We start from the raw sequence: 18,245 nt of genomic DNA, 5'->3' as shown, positions 1-18,245 counted from the left end.
GGCAAACCAAAGACTATGCTAATCAAACATAGAAAATCTTTAATTCCAATTAAAAAAAAAAAAAAGTACAGTACATATTGGAAAGAGACACGTTTTTAGAAAAAGAAAGCTCACTTAATCAGAATCCAGTACTGTCAAAGGATGCTATTAGTGTTTTAAAAAATGTTAAAAGTTCTATGCTTCCGACTTTGTGGATACAGTTGAGGGAAGGTCCTTTCTGTTCCAGCGTGACTGTGTCCCAGTTCACAAGCAAGCTTGGATGAGATTGGTGTAAACAAACTTGACTTGGAAAAAATGGAATGTTGCAATGAATTAGAGGCTGACTGCAAGCTTGGTTATACAGTGTATGAATAAATGTGTTCATATTACCTGCTGGTGATATCACTGAAATACATTCCTGCTTGTATTGGTATACACAATAATACTCTGTGGGATATCTATGACATGGAAAGGGATTATAGAAAGGAATATAAACGTGTCGCTATTAACATGTGTAATCAGAAATGACAGTTTATGTATTGAAACACTATGGTATGATATTATTCACGGATGGAAATGTCGTCTCTATCATTTTACAAAGGCACTTCCCCATATTCTGTATCAAAGTGTGCTACCCAAATTAAATTAGTCTTTATTACAAACAATTTTAGAACCTTTTTCCATATGTTTTCCTTCTCTCTTTCACATCACTCCATCCATATACTGTGTAGTGATGAGAGTCCAATGCAGCATATGTCGGACTTGACTTCACCGAACTGGTAAATAGGCATCAACATCAAAAAAGTAAAGCTCATCGTTTAGACTACAGAGCAACAACTGCTGTGATCAAGATCATTACTGTGATCATTTGCTTGTTTAGTAATAAGTTAGTAAGTATAGGCACGTTTACAATACACAAAGATACGTTTTCCAAAACTATTAATCTATTTTGATTTGATTGATTGATCGAAAATTGATATGAACTGCTTAAAATATGCATCGATGTAAAAAAAGAAAAGAATGGATTTGCAACGCCATGTTAACCATAGCTGCTCTCTCATACCTCTGCTGTAAACAAACTGCATACGTACATTGCGTAAATTACTTGACATTAGAACTGCCAACATTAGATTACTAACACGAGGACGTCAATAATCAAAATCATCCACAGTTCATCTTAATAGTGGATGCGTTGTTTTTTGTTTTTTTAAAATGCCTCGTCTCTTGCTGGCTGTAGTATGCCTGTCTGCAATGCACACGAGCAGTAGTGGTAATCCAAGTCATTCGTGATGTCAACAAAAGCATTGTGGGTAATGGTTTCATGGCTCCTGAGTTAGCGTTAGCTAACCGTCACAGAGTTCCCGTCTACATATTTAAACGAACCACGTGGTCTCAGTCCGTGTCAGGAGTGCGGCACCTGCGTGTGACGTGGTACAGGTTAAGTCCCATCTCAATGCTGTTTGGCTGACTCGCCGCACTCCTGACACGGACTGGGACCACGTGGGTCATTTAAATATGCAGACGGGAACTTTGTGACGGTTAGGCGATGCCCATGATTCAGGCAAAAAATATATATTTGTCCAGACGTTAACATTTTCCAAAAAATTGTTGTATATATATTTTTTAAAACAAGTACCGTATTTTCTGGACTATAAGCTGCTACCTTTTTCATGGTTTTAAACCATGCGGTTTACATAAAGGTGCAGCTATTCTGTGGATTTTTCTTCCACAGTTAGGGGCGCTCTAACTGCAATTAGAATCAAAAAGAAGAAAAAAAATCAACCCACACGAAGTTGGGGGTGGCAGCGGGAAGAGAAGTGAAGATAAATACGGGTTATTTTCTCTTGGTTCTGTTCCGTTTTAATCAGCAAAATTGCTGCCATGTTAAAAGGCACTGTTAGGAAAGAATATGTTCAGGTACATACATGTGCATTTCAGTTCAAAATTGTTCTGTAAATGCTGTAAATGTAAACATTTTTCACCATAGATATGTGCGGTTTATAATCCGGTGTGGTTTATATATCATTTTATTTATTTGTTAATAGAGTGGATATGCCTTATATAGAGGTTCGGCTTACATAGTCCAGAAAGTACAATAATTGGCTCAGCCAGAACATGGCAAAAGATCAACAAGAGGGTCTCAATGAATGGGATATCAAAATAGATTTTTGCCTTTTCGCACAAATTTGTAGATAAACGCAAGCATGCAAACCAATATTTAGTACTAACCTGGCACTCTTGCAACCACAGATTACTGATTGACACTGATTGCAGAGAAACCATTGAATTTTCCACTAGCATTCTATGATTCCATTATGTTTATCTAACATGCGTGCACCCAATGAAAGATGCTTATTTCACTATTACTCTCTCTTTCTCTCTCTTTCCTCTCTCGTTTTCTCTCTCGTGGACGCACACACACACACACGCACACACGCACACCCCCCCACACACACATGAGCATTTCTTCAGATTGTGATGCCGTTATCATCTTTACATTATGTAAATGAAATACAGTGCTTATTCACATCCATTAGCACCATTAATTAGCACTATTTGTCTCAATGACCATTCAGCTGTGTTTTCATGTGGACGCCGTGTGGACGTGGAAAGTCATTTAAACTGAACTCAACTTTTTTATACCCAAATTTGAGCTGGCTCAGTGGCTTTCTGTGAAGGAGAAATTATGAATTGGCTATTTCCCTGGCCCATGATGGTGCCCCAAGGAAATTTCAAGAAACATTCATCATTTTCTTGTTATATAATCAATAAGTATTCTGAATAATTCATGCAACACCATCAGCATGGGACTGCCTTGCAAAACCACAACATTATCATGCATTTTGTGCAGTACACATTACCAATCTCCACTCCAAACTTGTACATATTTTCTTTGTGAAACTGTAAGATCACGCAGTGTGTTGAAGGTAGAAATTAACTCAAAGTATAACTAAGTCATGAAATAGTTTTATTATGAGATTTCTTATCTATGCGGTTATACATTTGTACTATGTCTCTAATACAGGTACATACAACTTCAAGGCAAACTCTCAGTGTGGGTACTGTCCTTGTCTCAAGTTGCATTTGAATGAGCATAACAAATCATAAAGTACAATACTACTAACTCATCTCATCTTAAAGTGGAAGTCAACCCAAACATATTTTTTTCCAAAATATGTTCTATGCAGGGCGGCACGGTGGTCGACTGGTTAGCACGTCCGCCTCACAGTTCAGAGGTCGTGGGTTCGATCCTGGCTCCGGCCTCCCTGTGTGGAGTTTGCATGTTCTCCCCGTGCCCGCGTGGGTTTTCTCCGGGCACTCCGGTTTCCTCCCACATTCCAAAAACATGCATGGTAAGTTGATTGGATACTCTAAATTGCCCCTAGGTGTGATTGTGAGTGCGGCTGTTTGTCTCTGTGTGCCCTGCGATTGGCTGGCAACCAGTTCAGGGTGTCCCCCGCCTACTGCCCAAAGACAGCTGGGATAGGCTCCAGCACGCCCCGCGACCCTTGTGAGGAGAAGCGGTACAGATAATGGATGGATGGATGGATGGATGTTCTATGCAGGCACATGAGTTTAAATACGGCGTTCTGATTAATATTGTGTTTGTGGAAAATAAGTTTAGCAGCAAAATGCAACCACTTGTAGCCATCTCAGAGGGCGGCCATTTTGTCACTTCTGTCGACTGAAGATGACATCGGAGTTGCTCAGGGCTCAGGTAACGACCAATCACGGCTTCAGCTGTTTTCTGAAGCTGAGCCATGAGTGGTCATTTTCTGAGCCCTGAGCAACTTCGATGTCATCTTCAGTCGACAGAAGTGACAAAATGGCCGCCCCCTGAGCTACCTAAAAACGTGTGGATTTGTCAAATTCAACATTCTTTAAATCATAGGTGTCAAACTCGTGTCCTCAAGGGCTGCTTTCCTGCATGTTTTGCATCTCTCCTTGCTGCCATATACCTGATTCAAATGATCAGCTCATCAGCAAGCTCTGAAGGAGCCTGATACTATCCTGATCATTTGAAACAGGTGTGTTGCAGCAGGGATAATTTGAAAACATGCTGGAAAGTGGCCCTGTGCTTTAATTGACTGGGACTGCGGTCTATTGCTGTTGAAAGACTAGCTGAGAGAAGCACTGTAATGGAGACACATGGCTTTTACCTAGTCATCATCTCTGTGAGCATTCTGACGTGCAACCGACTTTCAGAAATGTAAAACATTACATATGTACAGAATACAGCGGTTGCTGTAAAAAATCGGACTTACTGGCGCTAAAACAGATATGTTTTGTCAGTATTTAGCATATCGTCGCTCGCCTGTGAAAAACGCTTATGTCCATTTTTTAAATTTTTCTTATTTTACGTGAATGGTGTTTCCGTGTTACAGACATCGCATAAACGTGAAAATTAAAAACATTTCCAAAATTAGACATACGAGTTTTTCACTGGAGAGTGACGATATACTTTTTTTGGCTTGATCTTCCGCCGCAGTCTCGTAACAATTGGAAATGTACCGTTTTCTGTGTCATATCAACGGTGGTGTCAATTCACCGCAATCGTGTAAATCTGTGTTAAGTGAAAATAAATTTTTAGATTCTATTTTTTTTTTTAATTCTAAATTTGACACGCTATGGAGAAGCTTTTTTAACAACAACTGGAAAATTCAACAACAACAACAACAATAATAATAATAATAAATCCATTATCTACTGCTTATAATAATAAGCCAAGTATATAAAATGAGGTTTCAAAATTGAGACAAATCAAGCCATGTCCCTACTCTCAAATGCTGTGGGAGTGTTCGTTAAATATGCGAAACAATGCCCCACTGAAAAATGATGTTACTTTGTCAACCAACTTTGTTATGGCCACATGTTCCTACATTTTTTAGCCCTGAAAATATTGTATTTGTTTATTTAAGGATCCCCATTCATCTCTACCAGTGCAGAGACCATTCTTGCTGGGGTCCAAAATATCCATCCATCCATTATCTGTACCGCTTCTCCTCACAAGGGTCGCGGGGCGTGCTGGAGCCTATCCCAGCTGTCTTTGGGCAGTAGGCGGGGGACACCCTGAACTGGTTGCCAGCCAATCGCAGGGCACACAGAGACAAACATCCGCACTCACAATCACACCTAGGGGCAATTTAGAGTATCCAATCAACTTACCATGCATGTTTTTGGAATGTGGGAGGAAACCGGAGTGCCCGGAGAAAACCCACGCAGGCACGGGGAGAACATGCAAACTCCACACAGGGAGGCCGGAGCCGGGATCGAACCCACGACCTCTGAACTGTGAGGCGGACGTGCTAACCAGTCGACCACCGTGCCGCCGGTCCAAAATATATACCCTGTTAAAGCCTCCCGTGGCAGGAATATGTCCCACCGGGTCGTTTCAGGGCTTTCTACACAGCGACGAGAGGTGCTAGTGACCAGCTAGCTGAAAAGCTAACAGGCTTGGGCATAGTAATAATAATGAAGTAACTTGCAGTTGCACCAGATAACCACTCATGCGAACGAAGGAAATCAAGTTCTTACATTGTAGGGTAAACAAGACTCATGCTAGATGACTATATGTGTCACTGAACGGCATTTTTGCCACGGCCCAAAAATATCAGGAAAACGGAAATGGTGAGGAACGATTTATAACGCTATATCCCCACAATTGAATACTTTGCACATCTTTGCACGTTATCAGCAATGTATAATGTGTTTAGAAACACATCTCTGAATTCACTCTAAAAGGTCTTTCATAAAAAAAAATATTTAAAAAATACTAGCGTGGGGTATGTGGAAGAACAAAAACCATCACTGAGATGACTAAAAGCAACTTGCTGATCAACACAAAAAAATGTATTATAATATATTCAAAATAAAACTTCACAGTGCATAAAAAATAAACACAGTAAAAACTGCTGTTATGTGCAATTTGTCATATTAATGTGAAACAAAGTGGATCCTCTCTTTTTTTTAAGTCACCACTCTTTCCTCCCCTATTCACTCTTTGTTTTTGTTTCCCACACATTTGTCTTACTTTTTGGTCAAATGACAGTTTGAAACTTCCATTCCAGACTTCCCTTTCCACTCAAATAGTTTTTAAGAAGAAAAGTTAAGGTGCAGCCCCGGTTTTGCCTCCAAATGGCTAAAGCACTTCCTGGAGGGCTGCTGTCAAGCGCGTGCAGTGAAGATTTATTGTGCACATCCCACCCTGACCTTACGCGTGGTCAGAGAAAAGGATAAGAAGAGTTGAATAGAAGGCTGTTGAATATGGTGTAGGAGTTCTAAAGGTTCATGTGTTGTCAGTGTTTAGGTAATCAAGAGCGGGTGTGTGATGGATGCTGCGTGTCAGTAGGCGAGCTTGCACAGTGTTTATCACAATTCTGTCTCATTCTACCACTCTGCTTAAAAGCTTCAGTTTGTGCATTCAAATTGCAAGATTGTGTTGTTCTGTCCTTTTAGATTGAAACCCCGACTCTTAAACAATCGGATCTTGTTAATCTGTCTGACCAACATTTTGGGACAACATACTATATGTCACTTATCTTTTTATATTAAACATAATATGTCATAATCTGTGAATGGCTCACAACCATCCTAGATTATACATGGCCTCAGAGCCAAAGGTCACCTGGGATACGTTTCAGCTCACCCACAGCCCAAATGAGTCATAGAAAACGGATGGATGGATGGATGGATGGATGGATGGAAAAGTCACCGTATGAATCTATCAGATGTGGATTACAATTTAAGAGAATACGAATGTGAAATTAGGAAACGTATACACTGTATGAGACCACCATAACGTAAACTCACCAAGCAGTGTCTCCAAGGGTGTCCCAATGGTTTGTGTTGCTTGACACAAAAGGGCAGTGAGTGGAAATGTAATTTACGCTACTTATGCTAAATACAAGATACATAGATAAACACTGACTGGCTAGCTCCTATTATGCTTGTCTCTTGCTATGAACGATGTATTGGATTACTTATGTTTGAATGCTTTACGTTATTTTAGCGGTAAGTGTGATTGTGTTTGCAAATTGTAGGTTTGTGGATGTGAGGTAGCAATTCTGAATTTGAGGAGAGGTCATTTGACTGTTGACACACATCTTAGAGGGGCTGTTTACTGTAATTGCTACTCTAATTAGTTAGTTTTACAAGTCAGTAATTCATAGTCAGCTTCAATTATATCTCCCTGACACAAACACACAGGCACAGAAACACCAGAAACGGCTGCTGCACCAGTGCTCTCATGAAATTGTTTCTTCCATTTTCATAATTATATGCCTTGCACACTGCCAATGTTGGGCTCTTACATTTTCAGCCTGATAATGATTGAATATTGAAACAGTTGAGGATGTAGACAATTTTAGTGTTTTTTTCCCTAAGACTATCAAATAGGAAAATATACTCTTTAACAAGAACAATGTCTGAGTTCGAATAAATGAGTTAGTGGCGAGGGGACAAAAAATACCATGATTCAAAAATTCATCCACTCAAATCTTGATAAAAAGTGTATATATTTTTTTCATGTTCACTTTGCATTTCTATTAACTTTCTCACTCTTTTCCATACCTCACCAGCTTGCCATTACTTCAAGTCACCTTGATTCCACTGCCCATCAATCTCTGCTAATAAGACTCGGTTGCTCTGCTCTCGTTTGACTTTCTCCCTCCAAATAATTTTTCTCATTTGCTTCTTCTCTCACTCTCTCTGTGGCTCTCCACACCAATGTTAAAATCTAAACAGGAAAAAAATAATAATCCTGTCTGTTTCTAACAGATGCTGTACACTTCATAAACACTTCTGTTCATTTGTGATCACTTTTTATACCCTTTGATGCAATGTCAGTGTGTCATTTTGACTTGCTAATTTCTAACAAATTGACTAAGCTTCAAATTTTAGAAAACACGCTAGCCTTTGGAGCATGTATGAAAATGTTGAAGTAAATGCAAGGCTCATCATTTCTGGTGGCTTAATTCAACATATTTTAAAATATAGATAACAGTTGCTATTTCTCAATAGGTCATTATTTTTCATACTAGCCTCAACAAAATAAGAGAAAAATTTCATCAAGCAACCATACCCGGAAAACATGACCATTGACTTCCTGTGTATGCCACCAGCCGTGATTGGCCGTAATCTGTGTTTTTAAGCACTGTGATGTAATTTTAAGTCGACAGAAAAAGGCAAAATGATTTTGCTGCTTAATTCATATTCCACAAATGCAATATTAATCAGAATATTGTATTTAGACTGGTGGGAGCGCATATAACATATTGTAAATACAATTTTTGACTTGCGTAAACCTGCGTACCCCGAGAAAACCCACGGAGGCACGGGGAGAACATGCAAACTCCATACAGGAAGGCCCGGGGTGGATACAAACCCACGACCTCTGCACTGAGGCGGACGTGCTAACCAGTCGACCATCGTCCCGCCCTTCTTCTTCTTCTTCTTCTTCTTCTTCTTATTATTATTATTATTATTATTATTATTATTATTATTATTATTATTATTATTATTATTATTATTATTATTACTAATCTTCATAAGAGGTCAGTCGGGTCGCAGCCTCTATTAGAGTAGAGGCACTATGTGAGAATATACAGTACATTGCCTCTTTTACGTTATATTCCTGTTTCTTTTCCAGATAGCTTTCCAATACCTTGCCAAAGTTAGTTTTTTCCGCTAATTTTATTTACCAGTTTTCTTTCCTCATTTTTTCCCATCTGGACTCCACCCCGAGCCATCTGTCTCATCTCTCTGGCCACCACTTTTTCATCTCAAACCACCCTATCTTATCGTTTTCTTCCATCTCTCCTCTCCATCTCCCGTATTAAGTTAGTAGGATCGGTGCAGGCAGACTTTGAACTCCAAAGGATAGGAGGCACCCGCTCCCACAGTCGGGTACTAATAGAGAGACAAGCATTGAAGAAAGGCGAGCAGATAAACGAAAGAGTGAGATGGAGGTGGACAGATATCAATTCAGTTTTCTTCTCACCGCCAACTGCCCCAAGAGATGATGAAAAATCTTTGATGTGCTATGCTTTTGTTCTCCCTCTCTCATTCACTCTTTGGTTTGTCCTCTGGTTGTTATCAGTCCTCTCTTTCCTTTGTTTGCAGGATTATTTATTTCGTTTCAATTTGCATCAGGCAGAGACTCAGGGAAGTAATCAGGGAATACAGAAGTTTTTGCTGTCATAAAAAATAGGAGATGGAGATTCACTGCTGAACACCAACTTTGGCTTTGAAGATGTTTTGCTGACAAGTAGTGCTGCTCAGTGGATTTCTTTGTGTGCAGACAACTGCTGGTGGGTAGTATGTTATTAGAGCAAGATCATGCTCATGGAATCTGCATATTGATCCATTTCTTTTTTAAGACGAATATGGCTTTCAGCCACTGTGATGATCTGCAAGGGAGCCTCAGCTACAGCTCTCATTCAGTGAAAGGGACCCAGCCATTGGTGCGTGAGCTTGTGAGAAATATTTACCCCAAGCTTCAATATCTATAATAAATGTGTTTTTTTAGAGACGAGGACACTATGGCTGGTTGCACGTGTACACCCTATAATTTTTTTCTGTCGCTGCATCGCAAAATTTTGACTCCTATGTGCCCAAATTAGGTGCACCATAGATACCTGGCATGTGTGTGCAACACAAAGTATGAATCCGACTCTCACTTGAATTTCCCCTCGGGGGACAGCAATGAACATAATAATAATAATTTTAAAAAGTTGCATTCAGCGTTAGTACAAAGCCTTCAAGCTTCTGCTAAAAAATAAAATGTCAGGAAAAGCCTACTAGAAAAGTTGAACATTATTCAGGGTTAATCGAAGGCACTTTAAATGGCAGTTGTGTGCTGACTACCATTTAACTTGAGTTTGTGATTGGTCGATTCTGAACACAGCCACATCACCATTTAACAGAGGTGTGCACACTTGTACAGTTGTTTAGTTTTACTTCTCATCTCAAAAGGTTATAAAAAATAGAGGATTGCTCCCACCTTGTTCCCCTTCTCAAAGCTGTCTTCGATGCCACCGGTCAACTTGATTACTTGGTGAGAGGTATATCGTCCATGTCGAAATCCATCTTATTCTTCAGGAAACTGGGGTTCAACTACTGGGTCAAGTCTAGCCAAGAGAAGACATTCCAGGATCTTGTATGGGACGCACAGTAGGGAAATAGGGCGGTAGCTCCCAGTGTTATCAGCAGGTTTGTTTGGTTTCGGCAAAGCAACCACGGTGGCTTGCCGTCAGATCATGGGTATGGACGACTGTTCTCGACATCGTTTGGCTGGCTCGGACCGACTGGGACCGCGTGGGTCGATTAAATATGCAGACGGGAAATAGGCGATGTCCAGCCCTAGTATTCAGGTTGAGAGCTGTGGCCTGTGAGGTGGTTGAAGGTCTTCCCCGCTATTCTGCTCGAGTGGGTGAAGTCTGCGCCTTGAACTGTGTCCCAGCGTTTCGCGTGAAGGCATTCGTTGAGGTCAGTAGCATTTGTAGTGGATTCTTTTCTGGGTGTGACGGACAGTAATGCCTCGTAATGGCGGTCACATTCCTCATCTCATGTGGGGACGAAGTGAAAATGGTTGCCATGCGGGATGGTTCTCTTTGCTGCCCTGGCTAGGATAGTGCAAATTGACTTGTAGGACTTGTCCAGGTTAGCTGAGGCTGGGTCCGGCAGTTGACGGACCTTGGTGTCAACTAAGCGCTTGAACCTGGTCTAGTTGGCCTTCCAGAAACTCCACCTCTTCACAGCTTTGCTTGGTATTGGCCTGATTAGATTGGCTGGGGTGATCAATGATGGTCTAGCTGTGACTTGGGAAAGGAATCAAGAACTGTCCACTCTTGTCGGGGTCCATTGATGTTGGTGATTGTCAAGTCTGGATTGGTTGTTGTTTTCCATCTGCTATAATGCAAATGATGTGGTTGTTTTGGACTAAAGATCAGATGTATACCAGCAACTGAGGCCCAGTGTTCGAGCATTTCACCATCTGGGTCAGTGGCTCAGCAGCCCCATGTGGCACTATGGGAATTAAAGTCTCTGGCATACAAGCATGATGGGGCAAAGACATCAATGGAGCCCTTTGTGTTGAAAGCAATTATCACCACTAATTCAATAATCTCATTGAGCCTGTGTGAGTGCACATTTTGGACACTGAAATGTTACGCTTCAGTGAGTGCTGTCAAAAAAAAGACAGACTAATAAAAGCCGGCTCTACTGTTATGCCTTCGATGCACCAATTTACCAAGAAGCCAGTGTAAAGGTGTGACCTTGTGTTGAACCGCCAAGTCAAAAAAAAAAAGTCTCACAGTTATTGATCCTAATCGTACAGTGCTAACCATAAATATTGATGTTTGGTGTCAAGCAGCAGTGGCAAACGATCACACTAAGTTGGATGCTGTGCCTCACACAACCAAAAAACTACTCCATTGATTACAACTAACTTCTGCTGTGCTAGCTTGAGAACAGAGTGAGATCACCCAAGGTCAAGTGTTCAGAGACTGACCCACATTGAATGAGAGGAGCTGAGAGGAAGAGATGAAGCACAGCTCAGTAAGCATTGGCACTACTGTGGCAAAACAGAAAGAGAAATTATGCAAAACATAAACAACAGGCATGAGGGTACTTGTACAATCAATTAAACGGTCAAAAATTGGTCAAGCATGCCGATGAGTGGCACATTCAAGCTTTCATCAGAAGAGGGTCAATCACTAATGTATTGCAATCAGCATCATCTTTTCATCACATTGCTCCAAGGGGGGGCCTCTGGGCTAGGGCGAGAAGCTCCAATGTATCAAGGAGTAGTGTGGACATCAAGCTGTAAAAATTCTATTGCATTACTTTAGTAGTTTCATTGCCCTCATTAGCATTGCAGATAAGGTGTGGCCTTTCCAAGCTGACTTTGGCTGGTAGGTGTGATACACACTGGCCTGGTCACCAGTAAAATGAAGGCACATATAATCAAACGAACAGTCACACTCACATTTACACCTGGACCATTTAGAATCTCAATTAACCAAACATGCATGTTTTTTGGAATGTTTCAAGAAATCATAAACTTCACACTGGCCGACCAGAGCCGAGATTCAAACCCCGATTCCACATATTCAGCTGCGATTCAACCATGAATCAGGCACCCTAGCCGCTAACTAGGCCTCCATTACACTTACTTATTCTGTACACATCCACTTACAAAGCTTTCTTTCTTCCTCTCTGCCAGATCTGCGACAAGGAATGGCATTACTATGTCATCAACGTTGAGTTTCCAGTGGTGACACTCTATGTGGATGGAGTGACATATGATCCCTACCTGGTGACAGATGACTGGCCCATTCACCCTTCACAGATAGACGTACAGCTTACAGTTGGCGCCTGTTGGCAAGGTAATCAGAATTGTTTCAGCTTCGTTTTGATTGTTCCATGGTTCTTAGGAGAATAGCATGTCTTTCATTGCAAGCCATATCAAAAGTTAGTGAGCATCTTGCTACCGTTACTGAGCTGCGCAACACTGCTAGAATGGTCAGACCATGCATATTTCAATATGACTTGTTTTGTTGGCTTGGCTTCTTGGCCAGAAATGGCTGGCAACTGGTCCAAGGTGTCCTCTGCGTCTCATCCAATGTCAGCTGGAATAGGCTCCAGCTCACCTGCAACACTAATGAGGGCATACAGTTTAGAAAATGCATTGACAGAATGACTGATGTATTGCTTGGCTTCCATAGCTTCTAACCTCCTCTGTAAATTCACAAATCCAAAATTACTCATGCTGATAATTTTTATTTGCCAAATTGGCTTAAACGTACAGTACTTAAAAACAACTATAGCGGAACCTAGAAGAAAACAAACAAAAAAAAACACTTAACACATTCTCTTCATTTACAGTCCCCTCCCCCAAAAAACACAACAAGGATGTGAAAACTAAAGTAATCCAGAGATGACACAAACATGGATTTTAACATTGATTTGAAGTTCTGCATCATTGACACTCTATTTTCTACAGGACATCCAAAGGGTATCCTTAGACACCCCCCGTAACGTAAAAGATTAAAATCAGAGTCACAGTAAAATTGCCATTAAATCTGGTGTTAGGCTGCTTTTAATACCTCTTTCATAGAACAAGCACAAATACATGACTAATATTTTTTGGCACATCATTACCAAGGGAACCAAAAAGTGTGGCTCTTGTTCTTTGATTCTGAATGAACAATTCAATTACAAAGGACACTTAGTCTGTCTTTGACAAATGATTGAACCGGTCGGAATAAAGTCATACAATTAAACTGTCCTCTAAATGGATAGCTGACACTAATCATTCCAGGGTACAATAAAGAACACTTTTTCACAGAGTACAGTTCATCTGATAACCCAAATGAAAACCCGAAATCTTCTTTGCCTCAAATAAGACTGAAGATGTGTTTTGTTCAAGTACGGCCAATTGTGTGATGTTCATCTGCAGAATTGACCCTCCTCTCTTCATCCTCCCCTTCAAAATGTATGATTGAAAACTACTAGCCTTAAGAAGGATTTTTAAAAAAAAAAAAAAAAAAAAGAAGATGGAGTGCAGAGCCTAGTTCTGCTTTTCGTTTTTGGGATTAAGCCACACTAAATTGCAATGCCGAAATCTCAGCTTCCATGCCGTTCCAGACGAACTTCTGTAAATAGGGTACTTGATCACCCAAGCATTTAATTCAGGTGTTAAAAGACTGTGTCAATCTTAGGTTATCTTAGTATCCAAGCAATTACTGTAGCATGACTGTGTCATCTTTTCTCATAATCATTTCATGAGAATGATACTTGTCAGAAGTGTAGTTTATTTGGGGCCATGGATATTGCTTTGTGTACTGGGCATGTTGGAAATAGTTCAAAATTTATAGTCGGAGAGGAAATTGCAGAGTAATTCACTATCATCATGATATTGTTCCAAAATTGACAATTTTGCAGCTCAACTCCAAGTAAAAATGCTGATCAAAAAGAAATAAATAGAATGATGCAGCGAGTAAGTGACAATTGATTTATTGAGAAAAAATAGTTTGAAAAGCAAGTTTGAAAAGTTATAACGCTTAGCTTCTCTGGATGGTGTACTGCTTCATTCCATAAAAATAAAAAAAAAACAGTGCACTAAATATCAGAGCAACAATCATGAAAAACATCTGTGATAGTATCAAAATGTGATAGTTGTTTGTCTTGGTATTATGACAATGTAAGATTAAGATGGAACAACAGTGTGTAGTCTGAACCGTAATTGATTAAATAATCGATTCAAAGGTGCTTCCCAAGACTTCCCTGGGACTTTTGTCTTTGTATGTTGTCAAGAGTTCAGACAGGAAAGCATGAAAAGACAAGTCATGGGTGCAAAAAGAACTCAAAGAAAATGTCAGATCAAAACAAGCTTAGTTGCATGTAGCAGTGACATTTTCATTATATTCCTTGATGTAATTTCATGGCTCATAACCATTAACTGGCCAGTCAGCATTGTTTGATGTAAATAGACTCTGTCATGACCACAGCAAGTAAATGTAATTGAGAATGATCACATTCTTGATATTTATACTATGAAACTTTGAGCTTGGTGGCACAAGACTGTCAACGTTAGTAAGATGGTAATTACATCTGTACCAACCTACTATTAGCAGATGAGGACAAGCATTAATCAGTTGTGCATGAATGTAAATGTGAAATAATGGCCTGCAATAAATTATTTTTATCAGCTGATGAAAATGAATAGCATTTATCACCAAGCTTGGCTCATTGAAATATACTGAAATATTGACATCACATGATACATTACAGAGCAGCATTGGCCTGACGGATGAGTTTGTGGCTTTGTTCCCTGAATCTTTTTTAGCAGAAATTTACAATGCAATGCACATATGCCATATTAGCAAAGTCAAAACTATCTATCTATCTATCTATCTATCTATCTATCTATCCATCTATCCATCTATCCATCTATCCATCTATCCATCTATCTATCGATCTATCGATCTATCGATCTATCCATCTATCCATCTATCCATCTATCCATCCATCTATCCATCTATCCATCTATCCATCTATCCATCTATCCATCTATCCATCTATCTATCCATCTATCCATCTATCCATCTATCCATCTATCCATCTATCCATCTATCCATCTATCCATCTATCCATCCATCCATCCATCCATCCATCCATCCATCCATCCATCCATCCATCCATTTTATACCACTTATCGTGTTCGGCGTCACTAGTTCTCTGGAACCTTTCCCAGGTGATTATGGGCAAGAGGCGGTATACAACCTCAATTGGTTGCCGGTCACTCATTAAATAAATAAAATTTAAATTGCATTATTTTCCGGAGTATAAGATGCATCTTTGTATAAGCTCTATTTTTAAAAAAAACGGACAAAATATATGTAAGCTGCACTTTTATTTAAACTGCACCTATCTAATGTTGAAAAAATTGATATTTACTGCATTTACAGAACAATTTTGAAATGTAAATGTACATTTATGTACCTGAACAGATTCTTTCCAAACAGTGCCTTTTAATGCGGCAGCAACTTTGCTGATTAAAACCTTTGCTGAACAGAACCAAGAGAAAATAAAGCACTTATCTTCATTTCACTGCACGCTGCGGCTCCAGTTTGTCAGTTAACGCCTTTTTATTGGTCTACTTCCGCATACCAACCAATGCAACGCCTAGTGCTTAACCTAGTGCATAGCACCCTCGCCTGTTGAACACCTCCACCTGCAGTCACATCCTATTAATGGCAATGGCATTGTATTGTAATTCTGGTTAGACTGCCCCTAGCGGTGGTAGAAAAATCCACAGAATAGCCGTACCGGTCTATAAGGCGCATGGTTCAAAACCTAGGGAAAAGGTAGCGGCTTATAGTCCAGAAAATACGGTGATGTAACTTTTTTCCACAAGTACACCACATTGTTTTATCAGCCCCACGTCCTATGCAACCCCATTTGTTGTACAGGCTTAGCCTGATGGTGCCAGTAGTCTGACACAAGTAGAGTCGATTAAATTCAGCGCAGGTGGGGTGTGTGCCGGGAAAAATATTTTAAATCTGCACTTGCTTCACAGACAAGTTGTGGATAGACAGCATTTGTGAACAACATCTCTTTTGAATTTCTAAATACAGCTTCTGCAAAACATAATGCTGATTTGCATGATTTGAACCCACGACCTCTGCACTATGAGGCGGACGTGCTAACCAGCCGACCACCGTGCCGCCCCAGTATAGAAAATATTCTTGAAAAAAATATGTTTGGGTTGACTTCCGCTTTAAGTTTTTCCCACCAGGAGAATAAGTGTATGGTATTTTTTTTCTAGTGACGGTTAGCCATGTCTCCACCTGCACAGACTGAGCTTTTGAGATTACTGACACATCATTCTGAGCAGTGATACATGAGCCTGCACTGTCACCTGGGAATCAGGGTTAACTGGATCAAGCTGGACATTGTCTAACAAAGTGCAGGCAAGAATGCTGAAATTAGACAAAGGCACCCCCTGACTTCTGTTGTAGTTGGCCATGATTGCTTTTGTTACCATCATGATTGCTCTTCACTAGGCTCAAATTTGTTTGTCATTCAGCACAGCAAACAAGATTGAATGTTGATTTGCTCAGCTACTTGGCAATCTGTGTAAGTTAGAGCAATTCAACGGCGATTTCACTAATCTCCTCCTCCTTGAATATTCAACTTCTGGCCTTTTAAAATGCTGACTTGAAATTCAACTCACACGTGAATAATCTCCATACGGCAACACACCTGATACGTTTGCAAACTTAGAGAGCAGCTTTTTCTGGTGTGGTGAAATGGGAATGAGACATCTCCAGTGACTTATCTGATCTCTTATATTTAAAATGTTTGACCTCCAAGTTAACCTGACCACTTTGTGAACCAATTTTGCCAGTATTGGTCTGACAGAGTTTAAAGGACAGAGTTAAAAGGTCTACTCACACTGGGTAGCAATCTATAGTGTGAGCGCAACCCCTTGAAGTCCCTGTTGTGAGCTCTCCACATCATTCCCAAGTGTGGAACACTTGAAAGAGGTGAATTGGGGCACAGCACAGTTGCTCATTCAGTTGCACACTTTTTTTTTTGTCCGTGCAGATTCACCCATCGACTTAAGTGTGTCACTTAGGTACTTTCATAAAATGTACGCTCTCTGGATGAGGCAACCGCGAAATGAGGGCATTCCCTGTCAAATCGTGCACCGCACGTACTCTCCCAGAGACTTAAGCATCTTTTCTCTTCCGTGCTCAGGAGGTTGTACTGAGGACTAGCGCCTCTTGAAGGTTAAACGTCATATTGCACGTTTTGATTCGATTAACTCCATCCGTACTCCGCTGGTGACAGTCATGTGACAGAGCGGTTGCTGACAAGTGCGGGTGGCTCGGAGTTTGTCGGAATGCGCCGCTCACAACTGCAGTCCTTGTAATGGTGGCAGTGGTGAGTTAGATTTTGAATAATTCTTTTTTTTTAAATATTTGCCGGTTGTGAAATCCATACAAGTGACATTGCCACATAATGGGCCACACGAATTGCTAGGCTTAAACAACGGCTGGCTCACTTAGTTTTGTACTGATGAAATAGCTCCAAATATGCATTCAGTCATGAGCACAGTACCCTGATGAAATTACTTTCATTGTATTTATCAAATACAGAATGCAATTACTACGCATGTTTATTTTACATTCACAGTTTGACATATCTAGTCACTGATGGTGTAGTGGTACACATGCCTGAGTTGTGTGCGGGCAGCCTGGGATCAGTTCCCGCTCAGTGACGGTGTCTGTGTGTGTGTGTGCCCTGCGACTGGCTGGCGACCAGTTCGGGGTGTAGTTTGCCTTTCGCCCATTGTCAGCTGGGATAGGCTCCAGCACCTACCCGCGACCCTGTACAGGATAAGCGGTTTGTAAGATGACAGTATGACATATTTTGCAAACGGATCGCTATGGAATTCACGTCTCATGGAAACTCCAGAAATTACAGGCAACATTAGATTTCACCAAATTACGCCTATTTAGTGGTTGCGCATATATTATCAGGTTACGCATGGTGGGTGTGTCAGAAGTCTGGATGGGAGAGGCGCGTAACAAATTGACTAAAGAATGGGAGAATATGCCCCTAAGTCATGATAACTATGGAAACACAAACAGAACCTTTAGGCCCATTTTTGGTTTAGTTGCCAAATTGAAGACTAGTAAAGTTGTAATATAATGAATTGGTGGCATTACATATTATATATATATATATATATATAT

The 18,245-nt window shown here is 40.5% G+C and overlaps 1 protein-coding gene across 3 annotated transcripts in view; it reads left to right on the top strand.

Moving 5' to 3' along the window:
* LOC147144756 (calsyntenin-2-like) overlaps positions 1-18,245 on the top strand; it is a 185,687-nt gene that overhangs the window by 146,231 nt on the left and 21,211 nt on the right. For all 3 annotated transcript variants that reach the window (XM_086035942.1, XM_086035941.1, XM_086035943.1), the window contains one exon: positions 12,203-12,365. In XM_086035942.1, the coding sequence (XP_085892068.1) occupies positions 12,203-12,365 (163 nt within the window). The remainder of the gene's footprint in view (positions 1-12,202; positions 12,366-18,245) is intronic.

The sequence above is a fragment of the Filicampus tigris genome, chromosome 7 (genome assembly GCF_054856515.1).
Source record: "Filicampus tigris isolate MCC_2025a chromosome 7, RoL_Ftig_1.0, whole genome shotgun sequence".
Taxonomy (NCBI): domain Eukaryota; kingdom Metazoa; phylum Chordata; class Actinopteri; order Syngnathiformes; family Syngnathidae; genus Filicampus; species Filicampus tigris.
The sequence above is the reverse complement of the archived record's forward strand: the minus strand, read 5'-3'. Positions and strand labels throughout refer to the sequence as shown.